Source organism: Lagenorhynchus albirostris, chromosome 1 (genome assembly GCF_949774975.1).
Source record: "Lagenorhynchus albirostris chromosome 1, mLagAlb1.1, whole genome shotgun sequence".
Taxonomy (NCBI): Eukaryota; Metazoa; Chordata; class Mammalia; order Artiodactyla; family Delphinidae; genus Lagenorhynchus; species Lagenorhynchus albirostris.
In genome coordinates, this window is record NC_083095.1 from 162,681,053 (window position 1) to 162,698,780 (window position 17,728).

The 17,728-nt window shown below is 55.2% G+C and overlaps 1 protein-coding gene across 1 annotated transcript in view; it reads left to right on the plus strand.

Moving 5' to 3' along the window:
* The window catches only part of AP3B2 (adaptor related protein complex 3 subunit beta 2), a 31,317-nt gene extending 14,968 nt beyond the window's left edge, over window positions 1-16,349 (plus strand). Inside the window, exons 9-28 of the mRNA XM_060157662.1 lie at window positions 84-367; window positions 608-662; window positions 1,018-1,089; window positions 2,518-2,580; window positions 2,928-3,060; window positions 3,339-3,448; window positions 4,089-4,265; window positions 7,695-7,881; window positions 9,390-9,508; window positions 9,610-9,666; window positions 9,989-10,097; window positions 10,482-10,605; window positions 10,960-11,143; window positions 11,287-11,347; window positions 11,680-11,786; window positions 11,988-12,216; window positions 12,634-12,718; window positions 12,968-13,065; window positions 15,717-15,855; window positions 15,957-16,349. Coding sequence (XP_060013645.1) covers window positions 84-367; window positions 608-662; window positions 1,018-1,089; window positions 2,518-2,580; window positions 2,928-3,060; window positions 3,339-3,448; window positions 4,089-4,265; window positions 7,695-7,881; window positions 9,390-9,508; window positions 9,610-9,666; window positions 9,989-10,097; window positions 10,482-10,605; window positions 10,960-11,143; window positions 11,287-11,347; window positions 11,680-11,786; window positions 11,988-12,216; window positions 12,634-12,718; window positions 12,968-13,065; window positions 15,717-15,855; window positions 15,957-16,107 — 2,544 coding nt within the window. The 3' untranslated portion in view covers window positions 16,108-16,349. The remainder of the gene's footprint in view (window positions 1-83; window positions 368-607; window positions 663-1,017; window positions 1,090-2,517; window positions 2,581-2,927; window positions 3,061-3,338; window positions 3,449-4,088; window positions 4,266-7,694; window positions 7,882-9,389; window positions 9,509-9,609; window positions 9,667-9,988; window positions 10,098-10,481; window positions 10,606-10,959; window positions 11,144-11,286; window positions 11,348-11,679; window positions 11,787-11,987; window positions 12,217-12,633; window positions 12,719-12,967; window positions 13,066-15,716; window positions 15,856-15,956) is intronic.
* Window positions 16,350-17,728: the final 1,379 nt, after the last annotated feature.

Here is a 17,728-nt window from a genome sequence, read left to right on the forward strand (position 1 = left end):
GGACCCCAGCCCTCGCCCTAGCAGAGTGGGTAGGCGGGTCTCCGGGAGGAGGTGCCCACTGTCTCGCCTGTCTCCCCCTTCAGGAGTCTCTGCTGGAGGAGAACCCCGAGAAAGCCTTCTACGGCTCCGAGGAGGACGAGGCCAAGGGCCCGGGGTCGGAGGCAGCGGCCTCCACGGCGGTGCCGGCCCGAAAGCCCTACGTCATGGACCCCGACCACCGGCTGCTGCTGCGCAACACAAAGCCGCTCCTGCAGAGCCGCAGCGCCGCCGTGGTCATGGCGGTGGCGCAGCTCTACTTCCACCTGGCGCCCAAGGCGGAGGTGGGCGTCATCGCCAAGGCTCTCGTGCGCCTGCTGCGCAGCCACAGGTGCGCGCCCGCCCCGCCCACGCCCGGGGGCCGGCTCGCCCCGCTTCCCCCCGACCCAGAGCGCCTGACACCCTCCGCCCCAGCCCACCTATTCCCCGCCCAGACCCCAGTCCTGCCCTCCCCGCGCTGGTGCCCTCCCCACACCGATCCTCTCCACCCTCCTATTCTGCCCACCTCCCTTCTCCCGACCTCCTGCCCCAGCCGAGGGGCCCAGGTACCTCTGACCCCTCCTCTTCGCAGCGAGGTGCAGTACGTGGTGCTCCAGAACGTGGCCACCATGTCCATCAAGCGCCGGGTGAGCAAGTGACCAAGGCCTGCCCTCGCGGTCCGAGGAGTGTCTCCTGCGGGGCTAGGGGTACTGGGGAAAGGCAGGATGGGGGGAATACCCTGGCTGTGCAGAGTGTGGGAAGGAGAGACCCCAAATGCAGGTGGAGAAGCAGGGCCTGGATCCCGAGGGCCGCTGAGGGAGGAAAGCCTGATGAAGAAAGACCGAGTTAGATCTGAGAAGGAGGGAAGAATCCAGGACTACAGGACCGTGAGGGGCAGGAAAGATGCTGGGTCCTGGGTCAGGAGAGGAGGAGGGGTGCTCTGGAGGAGAAGCAGGTCTCAGGCTGAGGTGGAGCTCCCTGGGGCTGCCTCTCTCGTGCCAGGGTATGTTTGAGCCGTACCTGAAGAGCTTCTACATCAGGTCCACCGACCCCACCCAGATCAAGATCCTGAAGGTGAGTGATGGACAGACGTGCCTGTGGACTTTCTGTCCCCCACCCCCATGACCCACTTGAATATCCACAGTGGCCACCTTGGTGCCTGCCTGTTTCAGGGGCTGAGCCCACCGTTGCTCCAGCCAAAAGTGTTTGCTCAGGAAGCCAGGCTAATGATAGTGGGGAGACAGGGTGAACGGAGCTGCCCTTTGCCCAGTACCTGTTATACACCTGCCACTTTTCACATATGAAGTAATTCGATTTTCATAATCACCTCAGGAAGTGTACATTATCTCTATTTTATAAAAATGTAGACTTAAGGAGATGAGGTAACTACCGAAGGTCAGGTCTGCTACTCCCAATTCATACTTTCCCTTGGGACTTCCTTGGTGGTCCAGTGGTTAAGACTCCGCGCTTCCAATGCAGGGAGCTAGGGTTCAATCTCTGGTCAGGGGACTAAGATCCCACATGCTGTGTGGTGCAGGCAAAAAAAAAAAAGCATACTTTCTCTGCTGCAGTCTCTGTCTTCTACCCACAGTGTAATTACCCTCACACACCTACGCCCTCAGGCTGTCGTGCAGACATACCACCACAGAAAAGGCGGCAGGAGCCCATACCCACGTTCCATTCCTGCTCTGCCTCATTATTGAGTAACTTCCTTCAGCAACAGTTAATTCTCCTAACCCTTCTGAGCACCTATTGTGCATCTCATGGCTAGATCTAGGGGTATCTAGGGGTACAACAGAGAACAAACCAATCAGGTACCCTGCCCTTGTGGAGCTTACAAAATCTCGCTGGGGTGAGGAGGAGACATTGGGCAGCTAATCACACAGCACAGGTAAAAATTCACTTGTGAAATAGGATGTAAAAGGAAAGTGCAGAGAGCTGTATGAGCATAAATAGGTGGACCTGATATAGTCTGGTGTCAGGGAAGTTTTCCTTCAGGAGGGGAGACTTGAGCTGAGGACTGAGACATGAACATGAATTCTCTAGGTAAATGCAGGGACAAGAATGGGAAGAGGTGCTCCACACAGAGGAAACAGCATATGTAAAGGCCAACAGGAGGGTTGTGATGAAAGGCCTGTGTGACTGGGGCATAGAGGGTAAGGGGGAGAATGGTGGGAGATCAAGGACTTACAGACCATGGAAACGATGTTGGTCTTTATCCTAAAAGCAACTGGAGGCTTTAACTTTTCCTTGAAGGTAGAGAGGTGACATGATCGTACTACAAGCATACTCTGTCAGGGAGTCCATTTAAGAAGCAGACTGGTCCTCCTGCATTTTGGATAAGTTTCATGATCTGTCAGTTCTCTCATCAGTCTAAGGATGATGCAGGGCTGTCCCACCTGAGGAATGTTTTCTGGTTGGTGAAGTGTGTGTTTGGAGTGAAGGTTTATGAAAGCACAGAAAGCCCACTGGCCACCCTGCCCATTTTCTGACTCCCTGCAGCTGGAAGTGTTGACTAACCTCGCCAATGAGACCAACATCCCTACTGTCCTACGGGAATTCCAGGTACGGGCCAGGGGCCAGCTTATAGTCAGGCCCACGAGAGTTGTCCTGCAGCTCCTTGTGCTTATGAGAATCGGCCTGGTGGGGCAAACCTTCTCTTAAAAGCCCAAAGTGGAGAAACTTATTTTACGTCCCCTCCCAACGCCTTCTACTGGCTTTGGGTTAGGGAATCACTGGGTGACGGGTGAGGCTGTCATTCCTTTTCCCAGAGTTTAGTCTCTGACATGATGAGTCATTGAATGAGGGGTAACAGCTTTCTGGAAGGCCACCCTCAAGCCTGCAGAGTCACTGCCGAGTCAAGTCTGAGGGATCACTGCCTTCCGGGGGTCACTCTGTTGTGGTGTCCACAGACCTACATTCGCAGCATGGACAAGGACTTTGTGGCAGCCACGATCCAGGCCATTGGGCGCTGTGCAACTAACATAGGCCGAGTCCGTGACACCTGTCTCAACGGCCTGGTGCAGCTGCTGTCCAACCGTGATGGTCAGTGTTTGTCTGCATGTCCAACTTTGAGGACTAGTGGGTGCTGCCTGCATGTCTGACTCCGATGGCCAGTGGGTATCCACCTGTCTGTCCAGGAACAATGTGTGTTCATCTGTCTGTCTGCCTCAATTAGTATCCAAGTGCTCTCACGTCTCTGAGGGCCACTGGAGAAGCACAGGGGGTTGAGGAACACAGCCAAGGGGCTGGGGGCATTGCAGGTGTGCCTGTTCATTGTGTGTGGTCATCTGACTGTCCCGGGCTCATTTCCTGTCCTACAGAGCTTGTGGTCGCAGAGTCAGTGGTTGTCATTAAGAAGCTGCTGCAGATGCAGCCAGCACAGCACGGAGAGATCATCAAACACTTGGCAAAGCTCACAGACAACATTCAGGTCAGGGAGTGACCCCGTTTCCTTTCTCAACCCAGTGTCCTCCTCATGATTTTAAGACCCTATAATTAAACACTAGCCTTAATAAAAAATCAACTTCCAAACCTTCCCTACTGGCTCGAAAGGTCTTAAGGTGGGAGGAGGGGAAAGATGAGACCATGTGACCCTGGTTCGCCTTCCCTCTGGGGATCCCTTGCTGAGCTTCAGCCTGTACCACCACTCAGGTTTTCTCTAAAGTTCTGGCCGAGGGTGGCCAATTGACTAGTCCTGTATTTTTGTGTCACACTGCCAAGTTGAAACATTCAAGCAAAGGCATTCCTGAAGATTCAGGGAGAATAACAAGGCAGTAAAGCATTGAGGGTACCATGGATCCAGAAAATCAGTCTTTTATACTAAACTGTGGCTGAATTTGGGGCTTGAAGGCTCTGCCCATGCTAATGAAACCCTAGGGAAGAGGGGAGATGCTGCCTGGGAAATACCCAACCTTTAATCTCTCTCCCATCACCTCCCACTCCTATTTCCAGAGAAGCCCACGATACAACAGGCCAGCACAGATGGGAGGAGTGCCGATTCCTTGGCAGACCAGGTGCCCACCCACATTCCCACGTTTACCCCAGACCTGACTCCTCTCCCACACCCACAGGTGCCCATGGCCCGAGCCAGCATCCTGTGGCTCATTGGCGAGTACTGTGAGCACGTCCCCAGGATTGCACCCGACGTCCTGAGAAAAATGGCTAAGTCCTTCACAGCCGAGGAGGACATCGTCAAGCTGCAGGTCATCAACCTGGCAGCCAAGCTCTACCTGACCAACTCTAAGCAGGTACAGATTGAGAGATGCCTCCTAAAACACTCTGGGCCCCAGAAACAGCCCAGGCAGTATTCTGTGGGCCCTCACCAGGTAGGCATAAACTTTAGCACCTCTTTCTTTTTTTGTCACTTTTTTTTCTTTTTCGTATTTTATTTTATATCTATTAATTTTTATTGCAGTATAGTTGATTTACAATGTTGTGTTAGGTTCTTCTGTACAGCAAAGTGATTCAGTTATACATATATCAGCACCTCTTTCTGAAGAGGGAGTTCAGGACAGGTGTCTGGTCTGCCCAGGTGACCAGTGTTCCCCCAGTGTCCACAGCTACTCCAGGGCCCCAAGGGCCTAGTAGGGATGGTGACCACTGTTGAAGAGGCTCTTCTATGGGACTGTGACTTCCAGTCTGGCAGTGGGTGTGTCCCTACCTGCTGCCTTTGGAACACTGGGGCCAGGGGGAGGGCCCAGCAGTGATAGGCACTGATGGGAGAATATGTGTCCCAGGAGATGTGGTCTCTGCTTCCTCCCAAAGCTTGGTGATGCTTTGCCAGTCTATGCCGGGGATGAGAGGGCAAGTCTCTGCTCAGGCTTGGGTGGTATTGGCAGCCATTGTCATTACTAAGGTGAAAGGTTATGAGGGGCACCATAGCCAAGGACATGGCTCACCTGAGCTGGAATATCAGGATATTAAAAACCTCTTGAGTGTCCAGCAGCCTCTGAGATGGTCCCAGGAGATTCTGCTAAAAACAAAGTGTAATGTTCAGAGCTTCTCAAGGTACTGGGGACACCAAGCACCCTGACAGTTCCCACACACAGTTAAGTGAGGCAGGGGTTGGCAAACTACCGCCCATGGACCAAGTCTGGCCTGCTGCCTGTTGTTGTAGATAAAATTTTATTGGGACGCAGCCACGTTCATTCATTTGTTTATTGTCCGTGGATGTTGTCGCTGCGATAGAGTCCATATGGCCTGCAAAGCCTGAAATAGTTACTCGCACCCTTTATAGACAGAGCTTGCCAACCCTTGGAGCAAAGCACCTGGGCCGTACCCTGTAGATTGTGGTGTCCCTGCTGGCCTGAAGGTGGCCTCTTTGCCGTCCCGTGGAGTCTTTGGATGTGGCACTTGTGCGTCTTCTGTGGCTCCTTTTTTTTTTTTGCGATACACGGGCCTCTCACTGTTGTGGCCTCTCCCGTTGCAGAGCACAGGCTCCGGATGCGCAGGTTCAGCGGCCATGGCTCACAGGCCCAGCCGCTCCGCGGCATGTGGGATCCTCCCGGACCGGGGCACAAACCCGCATCCCCCGCATCGGCAGGTGGACTCTCAACCACTGCGCCACCAGGGAAGCCCATTCTGTGGCTCCTTTGATCCACGGTGGCTAGAGTGGGCCCCAGGGACGCAAGCTGGGGAGGCAGGGCCATCACGTGCCGGGACTCTTGTCAGGAGCTGGAAAGGACAGCAGTTGTGTAGAAGCAATGAGGGGCTGGATCTGTGGGTGTGAGTATTGTGGGAGAAGCAGACTGGAGACAGAGAAGTTAGAGGGAACACCACTGGAAGCCTTCAAACAAATATTTGTGTGCCTCCTTTATTCAAGTGGGAGGAAGGAGCAGGTTGGAGAAACGTTTGAATAGATGAAGCAGCCTGGGTGGGTAGCGCCCTGGTAGAGGGGGCGTCTGAAAGGCTCAGGACTGAGCCAGAGTGGTGCTGTTGGCATGTTTTCATTAGCCTGGGTGTGCTCACGTGGCATTTCCCCAAGTTGTCACTGTTAGCTACATGCACATTTATTCATGAATTTATTTAACACGCATTTCCCGAGTACCCACTATGCCTGGCACTGAGCTATGTCCTGGGGTGATGACAATGAGTGAGACATGTTTACTGGCCTGCAAGAGCTCATAGCCAAGTAGAGGAAACAGAACAAAACGCAGAGCAATAAGGGCTGGAGTCAGGGTTGGCACAGAGAGCTGTGGGTATATATATAGCTGAACGCCTCTCCTAGGCAGGACACAGGGGTCCCAGCCCCCATCAGGCCACCCAGAGTAGGCTGTTCAGGCAAATGGAACCTCCAGGCACCCTTTACCCTAAGGCCAGTCCTTCCAGGTGTAGGCCCCTTAGAATGGTTCTTTGACTCGATAACGAGAGCTTTCCTCCTTCCTACCCTCCCTATCTTTCTCTCTTCTTTCTTCTCAGCCTGTTCTGGGAGTGGTGGAGGAAGGGGAATTCTTGGCACACTAGGAGAGAGGTGGTCTGGATGTGTCCATGTCCGTCCTGGCAAAACAGCAATGATACTTCCCCATCCCAGTACCAAGGGTGACATTCTGGACCTGCCACAAGGCCACAGCAATCCCAGCCATCCCTGCCACCTGCTGAGCCATCCATTGCCTGCCAGATTCCGGCCCAGGCTGAGGCCAAGGAGATGAGGGTCCAGGCCTGGATGCAGCACTGACTGGCTCCTTCACCAGGGGAAAGTCACTTAATGACTCTGATTCTCCCCTGTAAGTGGGCGCAGTAGCGCCCACCTCTCGGAAGGGTTATGGAGATGACATGAGGTAGTGAAGCACCTAGCACGGTATTTGACACTAGAAGCCACTCCGTACATGGTGGCTACCACTGTCATTTTGTGACAGGTTAGACTAGGTCAGGATCAGGGCAGAAACTGAGACTTGTGGTCCTGGGATATGGCTACCTTGACTGCAGGCTGTGAACCCCATATGACTTCAGCAAACCCATAGGATCGCTGCAGTTGGCTCTGATCTCATTAGGACCTTCCAGGGAGGATCATGGCCTCTGAGACCCCTGGGCTGCTCAGAATCTACTATGTGGGTCAATGGGGCGTGAGGGCAGCCCCTGCCAGGGGGATGCCCATGTGTTCCCCCTTTCTCTTTTTGTCACCTAGTTCCCCCCGGGTGATGGAGCCTAGAAAATGTGAGGTCTAGCAGAATGTTCCAGACCTTCACTCTGGCACCTCAGGGTGGAAAGATTGGCCCAGCCTGGACTAGGTGGTGTAGGAGTGGGCCTAGGGCAGTGGGGGCCACAAGCCTGAGGAAGAATGGCACCCAGGGCCAAGAGGGAGGTTTCCAGAAGGGCAGGCTCTGTTGCTGGCCAAGTCAGTTGTCAGAGTTGGCGTTGGGAGTCAGGGCCGGGGAGGAGGGAGAGAATGCAGGGTCAGGCACAATGGCAGCTTGGGAGGGAAAGTCAGGTGAGGCAGCAGTGCTTGGAGCTGTTGGCCAGAAGAATCTGGTTCGTGGACTTCCCTGGCGGTCCAGTGGTTAAGACTCCACACTTCCACTGCAGGGGACACAGGTTCGATCCCTGGTCGGGGAACAAAGATCCCACAAGCCACAGGCATGGCACAAAAAAAAAAAAAAAAAAAAAAAAAGAATCTGGTTCAGAGACCTCCTGTGTCCCCACCCTCTGTGATGGCTACTGACCCACTTCTTGTCCCCCAGACCAAGCTGCTGACCCAGTATGTGCTGAGTCTGGCCAAGTATGACCAGAATTACGATATCCGAGACCGAGCACGCTTCACCCGGCAGCTCATCGTCCCTTCGGAGCAGGGTGGGGCCCTCAGCCGTCATGCCAAGAAGCTCTTCCTGGCACCCAAACCAGCTCCAGTCTTGGAGTCATCCTTCAAAGGTGGGAGCTGAAATCCAGAGTAACCTTCCTGGGGGAAGGGGAGAATTGGCCAGCAACCCGGTCCCAGCCCTTCCCCCTGAGGTCTCAGTCTCAGTCAGGTACCAGCCTTTGGTGGGCAGGACTTCTGGAGAAACGCCAGTCCTGTGCCCCTGGCCTACCCCTTTGCTCATCCTGCAGCATCCAGGGCTTGCTCTTTCACCCGCTCACAACCACCACCACCGTCAACTCACCTGAGTCTCTGCCCTCCCAGGCAGGATGGGCGTCTGGTTTCTCTCCTCTCGGGCTCTCCTTTCCATCCTACTCCCTGAGCAGGCACTATATGTATCAAGATTTTACCTACCAACGGCCCAGGAAGGCAGGAAGTAGAACTCCATACAAAGGAGAGCTGTAGGGACTTCCCTGGCGGTCCAGTGGTTAAGACTTTGCCTTCCAATGCAGGGGGTGCAGGTTCGATCCCCGGTTGGAGAGCTAAGGTCCCACATGCCTCGTGGCCAAAAAACCAAAACATAAAACAGAAGCAATGTTGTAACAAATTCAATAAAGACTTTAAAAATGGTCCACGTCAAAAAAATCTTAAAAAAGCAAAAACAAAGGAGAGGTGTATGTTTGTAAGTGTCCTGAGAAGGCGGCTACCAGCACTCACTGGGCTGTCACTGGAGGTCAGCCCAAATCCTCAGCCCCAGGCCCTCTGCCTTGCCTTTTCTCTCGGTCTGGTCTCCTGTGACAAGGGCTCTGAGAGATGTGGGAAGGGGAGGGTCCCCCAGCTGACTCTCTGGACCCAGGAACCTACTCAGGAGGGGAACTTCCTTCACAAAGCTCGGTTCTTCTGCGTATCTTTTTGTTCTGCTTTGTCTTTCCCTGGACCACGGGAGCAAGGAGATTCTGAGGGATGGGGCAGATGTGCAAACCTCCCAGGAAGAAGGGGAACGGTCCCTTTCTCCTCCCTCACACCATCCCCACTTACAAGGCTCTGGGTTGCCCTCCTCTGCCTCTGACTCCCTCCTGCTCCCATTTGGACTCACCCCTCCCCACGGAGTCCCCAGCCTGACCAGGCACACCTCCCTGCCCTTTGACCCAGCCTGGCCAGCCTCTTACTCATAGTTGCTACCCTCGCCCCAAGCAGGCCTCTTTCCTGAGCCTGGCTGTGCAGCAGCACCACCCCCGTTGCCCTGGGAGAGAAGCCACACCCGCATCTCTGCTTCCCCAACAGGCACCAGGGCAGACAGGCAGCAGTAGCTCTGGGCCCAGAAGCCCCTCCTGCCCTCCTCTGTGGTCCCAGCTCCCCCCACCCCTCAGCCCCTGCTCTAGTCAGCCATACAATCTTTTTTGCAGCATGTGGGCCTGGAGATTCAGTCAGGGCAGAAGAGCCATTAGGGGACGTGTCCACCCCTCTCTTCTGTCTAGCTAGGGAGTTCCCACCAGAATCGCCACCCGGCCCCACCTAGGAAACAACTCCCAGGGCATTTCCTCACTGCCACTACTGACTTGACCTCTCACCCTGTCCCCAGACCGGGACCACTTCCAGCTGGGCTCACTGTCCCACCTGCTCAATGCCAAGGCCACGGGCTACCAGGAGCTCCCAGATTGGCCAGAGGAAGCCCCAGACCCATCTGTGCGCAATGTGGAGGTCAGCAGGGGTGGAGGGTGGAGCTGTGTGTGGGGAAGGACAGACAGCAGGGAGCCCTGGGAGTGCCAGCCTGGCCCTCCTGACACCCTCCCCACACGCAGGAAGAAGATCTCTCCCTTATTGAGACCCATGTGGGCCTGTTGGGCGAATACACCAAGGTCCCCCCGCCCTGTGTGCTGTGTGCCCTCTGCTCTGTGTGCAGTGCTCTCTCCCAGCCTGTGCTGCCCCCTCCCTCCCCCTTGTATGCTGCACCCCTGTGCCGTCCCTACACTCTGTTCCTTCCTGCTGGCCGTGCCGCTCTGTGAGTGCCTCCCCTGCGTGGACAGGGTCCCTTCCCTCCCCCCATTATTCCCTCTTGGGGACAGGACCAGGTGGGGCCCTGAGAAGAGCCAGGGTGAAAGATAAGAGGGGCTTGTGCTTTCCTTCCCTCTCCCCATCCATGATTTAATGGCTCCTCGCCCTCCACCCCACAATCTCCAGGTACCTGAATGGACCAAGTGCTCAAACAGGGAGAAGAGGAAGGAGAAGGAGAAACCCTTCTACTCAGACTCTGAGGGAGAGTCAGGGCCCACAGAGTCTGCAGACAGTGGTGAGGAGATGGGCAGAGCTGGGGCCCTGTGCTCCTGCCTGCGTGTGTGTCTTGTGGCTGACTATCGGGCACACGTGTGTGCTCCTGTATTGGATGGTCACGTGTCCAAGGGGGTGGGCGCCTCCTTGTGTGCACCTATATGTGTGCTTATGCACTTGAGGATTGCACGTCCCAGATGTGTGTGTGCTTGTGTAGGTCTCTATCCACGCGGGTCCATCTGTGTTCCAGACGGTCTGGTTGGTGTCTGGGGCCGGGAGCAGGTCGGGGGGTTGGAGGGAGAAGAGGTGAGTTTGCTGCTTCAGTGCAGAGTCTGAAGCTGGGTGTCCAGGGCTCCCCAGGAGGCCTGCACACGAGGGAGGGAAGCCTGAGACAGTCCTTCCACAGACCCTGAGTCCGAGAGTGAATCGGACAGTAAGAGCAGCAGCGAGAGTGGCTCTGGGGAGTCCAGCAGTGAGTCCGACAACAAAGACCAGGATGAGGACGAGGAGAAAGGGAGGAGCAGTGAGAGGTAAGATGACTGGGCGGCTCCAGGGCTCTCCCTTGGAAACGAAGGGCTAACCCCCAGCCTTAGCCAGTCTCCTAAGAGTCCCTGAGCCTCCTCAGGAGCTGTTCTGCTCACGTGATGGCCGCAGGAGGTCTCTGCGTGGGGCGCAGCATGAAGCAGCAGTCAGGGAAGGGGCCCGAGCTGGTACAGGCGGTCTAAAGCCCTCACTGCGACCCAGGCATAGGAGCTCAGGTGTGGAGTCCACTGGCCCAGGCTCCCCACCCTCACCCCCAATGTCCAAGGCTTTCCCTGCTCTTCTGTGACGCAAGAAGGGGTCATCCAGGCTGGGCCCAAGCCCTGTTTGCCCCTTTCCTCCAGTGAACATAGTGAGGAGGAAGGTAAGAAGAGGAAGATGAAGAAGAGGAAGAAGGAGCCAGAGGGACAAGAAGGCGGCTCGTCCTCAGAGGAGGGCAGTGACTCCAGCAGCAGCTCCTCAGAGTCTGAGATGACATCAGAGACAGAGGAGGAGCAGGCGGAACCTGCCTCCTGGAGGAAGAAAACAGTGAGCGCCTTGGGGCAGGAACAGGATGGGTGTATGGACCGGGGCCCTCCCCAGCCTCTGGGCCAGGCCCAGGCATCTCCCCATAACCCAGCCCGGGCCAGGGTGCTCCCCTTCCACACTCACATCCCGCTTTTCTCTTCCAGCCTCCCAGCAGCAAAAGTGCCCCTGCAGCCAAGGAGATCTCCCTGCTTGATCTAGAGGACTGTGAGTTTGGGTGGTAGAAGTCACAGGGGGAAGGCGGCCTGGGGAGTATGACTTAGGAAGGGCCATGGGCGCTCTGGGCTAGGTTCCTCGGGGGTTTGGGGTGGGAGGAGCAGACAGAATCCATCTTTGGGCCTGAGAGGGCAGCAGGACAACCTCTCCAGGTGTGGGGCTGGGGTCAAGGATGGATATCTCCATGGAGCCACCAGGCTGCCACGTGCCTCACTGTCCGTGGTGCTGAGCCGTCTACTCCCTGGGCCTTGGGCTCCTGCTCGATCCAAGCCAATTCCACTTTGCCTCTCCCTTGTCATAATGTTTCTCATATCCTCCCACAGTCACCCCTCCCAGTGTCCAGCCTGTGTCTCCCCCCACGGTTGTGTCCACCAGCCTGGCTGCTGACCTGGAGGGCCTGACGCTCACAGACTCCCCCCTGGTGCCCTCGGTGAGTGGGATGGGGAGGGACAGGGCTGGGGCAGGGACACATCTCTGTGCCGCATCCTACGGTATGGATTTGTGTGAAGGGGGTGTGATGGAGGGATGGCTTTGAGCCTCCGTTGCTGTGACCACAAGTAGGGACAAGGCTGGGATGGGCTCTCGCCTTGTTGTTCCTTTCCGTACTTCCCCTCTTCCTCCTCCCCTCCAGCTGCTGAGTCCAGTGTTGGGTGTCGGGAGACAGGAGCTGCTGCACCGTGTAGCTGGCGAGGGGCTGGTTGTGGACTACACCTTCAGCCGCCAACCTTTCTCTGGGGACCCCCACATGGTGTCTGTGCACATCCACTTCTCCAACAGCTCTGATACCCCCATCAAGGGCCTACACGTGGGCACCCCCAAACTGCCTGCTGGCATCAGCATCCAGGAATTTCCTGAAATCGGTGCGGAAGGGCCTTGGACGTGGTGGAGAAGGAGGCTTCTGGGTGGAGCTGGTCTTTCTGTGGCTTCTGAAGCCCCCCTCTGTGCCAGGCCAGGGTCTAGGCTGTGGGGGTGTGGAGATAGCATCTAGCACGATCCACGGACAAGACAGACTAGGAAATGAGCAAGTGCGTCTCAGGGCAAGAGGTGCTTGAGCCTTGGTTGTTTCAGCACTGACTTAAAGGGGGTGAGGGTGAGTGGGGGAAGGGTGTTGACATTTCAGGAGAAACTCAGGAACAGTCTCTCCAGGGGCTCAGAGGGCCAGGAGTCCATAGAGGAGTGGTCAGCTCTGCAAGTGGAGGGGAGAAGGGGTCAGGGTTCCAGACCTATCAGGTGATGCTGTCTTTCTCTCCCCCTTTCCCTGCCTCACACTGCTGCAGAGTCCCTGGCACCCGGAGAATCTGCCACTGCTGTCATGGGCATTAATTTCTGTGACTCGACCCAGGCGGCCAACTTCCAGCTGTGGTATGTTTCCAACTCATGGAGCGGTAGGAGGATGGCTAGGGAGAGGTGGGGTCAAAATAAACTGGAGCTGGAGGTGGTGTTAGGTGGGGCCACATCACGATCTGGTGTGTCTGGAAGGCATCCCAAGACCTCAGGTCTCTTACCTCCCTCTCCTGCTGCCTCCAAGCCCTCCCTTCAGACACAGTGCGAGGTGAGGGGAGAGATGCTGGCCTCACTCCCTCTCCCTCTGTCTCCTCCTACCCTTCCCAGCACCCAAACCCGACAGTTCTACGTCTCCATTCAGCCACCTGTTGGGGAGCTTATGGCCCCTGTGTTCATGAGCGAAAATGAGTTCAAGAAGGAACAGGGTGAGTGTTCCCTGGAGGTGGGCAGGGAGGGTGCTCAGGGCCACCCACTGGGGCTCATGCAGCTCCACCATACAGTCACACTGAGGGAGCCTCAGCTCCTGCAGATGGAGGCAGGCCTCACAGCTCGTGGCTCCAGCAAAGGCTTCACGGAGCCTGGGACACTTCAGTGAGGCTTTGGAGACGGTCCCAACTCAGCCAGGCAGAAAATTCTAGGCCAGAATTCCAGCTGGGGGAAACGTTATGAGTAGGTGTTAGTGAAAATTTACAGGAAGAAAGGAGGGGAGCAGTTTGCTTTAGGGCATAGGAGCCCTTAGCAATGGTGAGTAGTGAAAACAAAGCTGAAAATATGTGTGGTCTAGTTTCTGGAAGCCTTGAACGCTATGCTAAAGGATTTCGGTCCCAAAATTTCAGAGCTGGAAGGGGTCACAGAGGTTATTGAGTCCAACTCCGTCGTTAGAGAGGTAAGGACTGTAGACTTCGTTTTCCTAGCAGTAGAGGAGTCACTGAAGTTTCTGAGCAAAGACGGGGCCAGGTTCGGACTCCTGCTTCAGAAGGAGAAATCTGGCAACACTTACAGCTAGGACTGGAATTGAGAGAATCTGCAGCAGGAAAAAGAGGCAGAACAGTGTAAGTGGGAGGCAACATGGGGCTTCATGAGTCCCGGCTTTAAGTTCTGAACGTGCCACTTGCTTGGTATGTGACCTTGGACTAAATTCTGTGCCTAGTTATAAGGCTATTACAGTAGATCTAATGAGAGATGGTGACCAGGATTAGAACCACAGCAAAAAGAATGAAAGGCTGAGGTGGGGGAGAGGGAAGCCATGGGCATTTGCCCTAAGAAAGTGGAGAGGGAGACATATAAGCTGGCTCTAGAATGTCTGGCTTAGATACTAGGGAGAATGGCAGTGCCGTTCACCTAGACCAGGGGTTAGCCAACTTTTTCTCTCATGTTGGGTCATAAAGCAAATGTTTCAGGCTTTCTGGGTCATGTGATCTCTGCTGCAATTTGCCGTTGTAACCCAAGAACAGCCACGGATAATACATAAATGAATGAGTGTGGCTGCATTCCAATAAAATTCTATTTATGGACACAAATTTGAATTTCATACAATCTTCATGTGTCATGAAATATCTATCTTTGATTTTTTCCCCCAGCACTTAAAAAATATTAAAAACAAACAAACAAACAAACCATTGTGGGCCATGCAGGTGGTAGATTGTATTTGGCCTTCAGGCTGTAATTTGCCAAACCCCTGACCTGGAAGAAAGAAGAATGGATTGGGCAAGGGAAAGGGGGGGGACGATCTTGGACAGTTTTGGAGAGGCTGCTTTTGAAATACATTTGGGAAATTCAGGAAGAGGTGTTTAATATGCAACTGAAAATGTGGGTCTGTGCCCAGGAAACACTTCTAGGCTGGAGTCAGGAGCATAGCGGTGATAACTGAAGCTGTGAATATGAGTGAGATCACCCTGGGAGAGAGATGGGTGGGAAGATAAGAAGGTCAGAGACCTTCCCTGAGGAAAACCTGCCTTCTTCGGGAGAAAAAGGAGGGGAGGGAAAAGAGAAGGAACAGTGAGAGGTGGGAGGAGATCCACGAGAGATGAGGAGGTTGAAGAGGGCCTTGGATGGTCTGCAGGCCAAGATGACCAAAGACCTTCAGATCCAGCAGATAGGAAGCTGCTGCCAACATCAGAGAGAGCGGGTCATTGCGAAAGGGGGGCAGAGGCCAATTGCAGTGGGTTGAAGGAGACCAGGGCTTGGGGACATGGAGTCCTCTTTGGAGGACCTTGGCGGTCATTGGGGAGCGAGACACAGCACTAGCATGATGACGTATCCTCTTTCTACAGAGGACTTCTTAGGATCGAGGAGACTTGATATGGAGAGACTAAAGGTACAGGGACAAGAAAATGTCACTAGTTAGGAGCGGAGGGCATGACAGCGACAGGAGAGGGATGTCCGTTCTCAAAAGGAGGAGAAGAATGGCGGAAGTAGCAGAAGGAGGAGAGAGAGGCTGAGGAGAAGGTGGGCAGGAGGGCAGACGGAGGAGCTCGCATGGCTGGGTAGAGCGTGTGAGTGGAGAGGAGAGGTCAGACCCGTAGAGTGAGGGTTTCTTGGGGTGCTGTGAGTGCCTGGGGACGCGACGAGTCCTGGACAGGTTTGGAGCTGTTGCCACATGTGAAATTAGGGGTCCACCTGTGAGGGCTGCATGTGACAACCGGACTCTGGCCTGTGGGGTGAGGACCACCAGTGATCTCTTTGTGAGGACTTGGCCTCCAGGAGCTGGGAGAGAGTTGCACTTGGGTTGGAGGGCCAACCAGGAAAGACGAAAAGGTGGAGAAAACCTCTAAGTACTGACTGGCCACCAAGTCCACTGGCCACTCCCAAGGGGCTGGTGGCCCAGGTGTCTGACAGTGGGGAAGCACCCAGTCAGTTTCTGCTCAGCAGTATGGATAGAGCCCTGGGTGGGGTGGGAGGTTGACCAAGGCTCTCTGAGGGAGGGCCAGGTCCGAGAGGGAAGTAGCCCCTCCTCAAGACTGGTGAGGGAGATTCAGACCTGCCCCGCCTGAGTAGAACCTGGTGAGGGTGCTCAGTGGGCAGACCCAGCGGTACCCCCCGTGGCCTTTGCCCTCATCATAACCTCTGTCCCCAGGAAAGCTGTCGGGCATGAATGAGATCACAGAGAAGCTCACGCTGCCAGACACCTGTCGGAGTGACCACGTTGTGGTGCAGAAAGTGACTGCCACTGCCAACCTGGGTCGTGTCCCTTGTGGGACATCTGATGAGTATAGGTACTGACCACCAGCAGGGGGACGAGATGGGCTCTCGGTCCTGGTTTGAAGGAGGGGCCCCGTGCCTCAGGGTTGAACTCATTCCTCTACCCCCACCTCAGGTTTGCAGGGAGGACGCTGACCAGCGGGAGCCTGGTCCTGTTGACCCTGGATGCCCAGCCCACTGGAGCTGCCCAGCTGACAGTCAACAGTGAGAAGATGGTGATCGGCACCATGCTGGTGAAGGACGTGGTACAGGCTCTGACCCAGTGATCCTAAGTGCTGTGACCTCTTTGACCGTCCCTTGTCCCTCCCTCGTGACATCTACACTGTTAGCCTCTCTCTCTCTCTCTTCCTCTCTCTCATATCAGACCCCTCATTCCAGATAGCATCCGGGGGTCCTCTCTCTCTCTGGTCATGACCAGGCTCCCTCCCAATTCTCCTCCCCATGGGTTCCTTAGTGACCTGTGCAGAGGGAGATGGCAGGGCTCCATTCAGCTTTGTGTAGCTATTTATGTGGCAAAATCTCAATAAAATGTCTTCCCCCTAGATGCTGGCTCGCCTGTCCTTGCTCGTGGGTTCTGCCTAAGGGGGTTGGCGGGGGCGGGGGGAGAGCTCCTAAGAGTGACTGTCTGACCCTTGTGAATGATCACCACTGACCTTCTAGGGGAGGCTGTGACTGACTCTAAGAGGTGCCTCTGGTTGGACCCCCAAGATGACCATCTTCGAGTCTCCAGGCATCTCTGTGTAAGAGACATCCGATCGGGGATGGGGAGGTCAGGCTGGAAGAACTCCCTGGTCCTTTTTTAGGAGCCTCTGCAAAGATGCCTCTGCGACATCTGGCAGTCCCTTTTGGTTCCCCTCATGGGCCCTTGGGAAGGAGAACTCATAATGTGGGGAATTCTCAAACGTAGCTGCAAGGTTCAAAATATGTCAACTACATCTAGATATGGGGCCTAGGGCCCCACCTAGCTGGGGAGATGACCCACCTGGCCATCTTGAAGAAGGAAGAACAGGAGATGTGGACCTGTGCTTCTCAAACTGCCGTCCATCAGATCACCTGGGGGGGTGTTATCATGCAGATTCAGATGGGTAGGTCTGAGGTGGGGCCTGAGAGTCTGCATTTCTAACAAGATGTCAGCGACCGACGCTGTTGCTCCATGGACACACTTGAGTGGTGAGGATGTGGAGCCTCCACACCTGGGACAAGCCTTCTAGGGGTGGCAGTGAGGGTCAGGGCCCCTCCCTGATACCTTTCCCGGTGAGGAAAGAGGCTGAGCAGCAGTGGTTCCTAAAGGTGTAAAAGGTGTTCCATGAGCATGTGTTGTGCCAAAAGAAAAAAGAAAAGTTTGTAATCATGTACATTCAGGAACCGTGGATTGGCATACAGGAAGTTTATTTCCCACAGGCCTTCTCAGAGCCTTTATTATGCTAATATGCATTGTGAGCCCCGCCCCCCACCCCACCACTCCTTCTAAGAAGGGCTACAGCTCACAGTGTTACCCTTACTTGGTTTTGACCTTGGGATGCCTTTGTCCCAGGACACCTTGATTGACTGTGTTACAGGATGCACACTCCAGTGATAGTCTGAGACGTGGTGCCTCAGCCCTGATCCTCTGTAACCAAGACTCTAGTTCCTTGACCACACCTCCCCACAGCCCTGTCACTGAGCAAGTCTGTTTAGAGAAAGATGGGGTGAAGCAGGTGTGGCCCTCTTCTCAGGGAAGGAGAACAAAGGCAGTGCCAGGGGACAGCCCTTTCTCCGACTCCGGGGACTTGCTGGGCTCCGTGGCACCAGACAGCAGCTGGGGCCACTGCTTCACTGAGAGCCTTGGGGCCCCAAAGTCTCCCTGGGATCACTGTTTTTGTTGCTGCAGGTTCTGAGATGGGACTG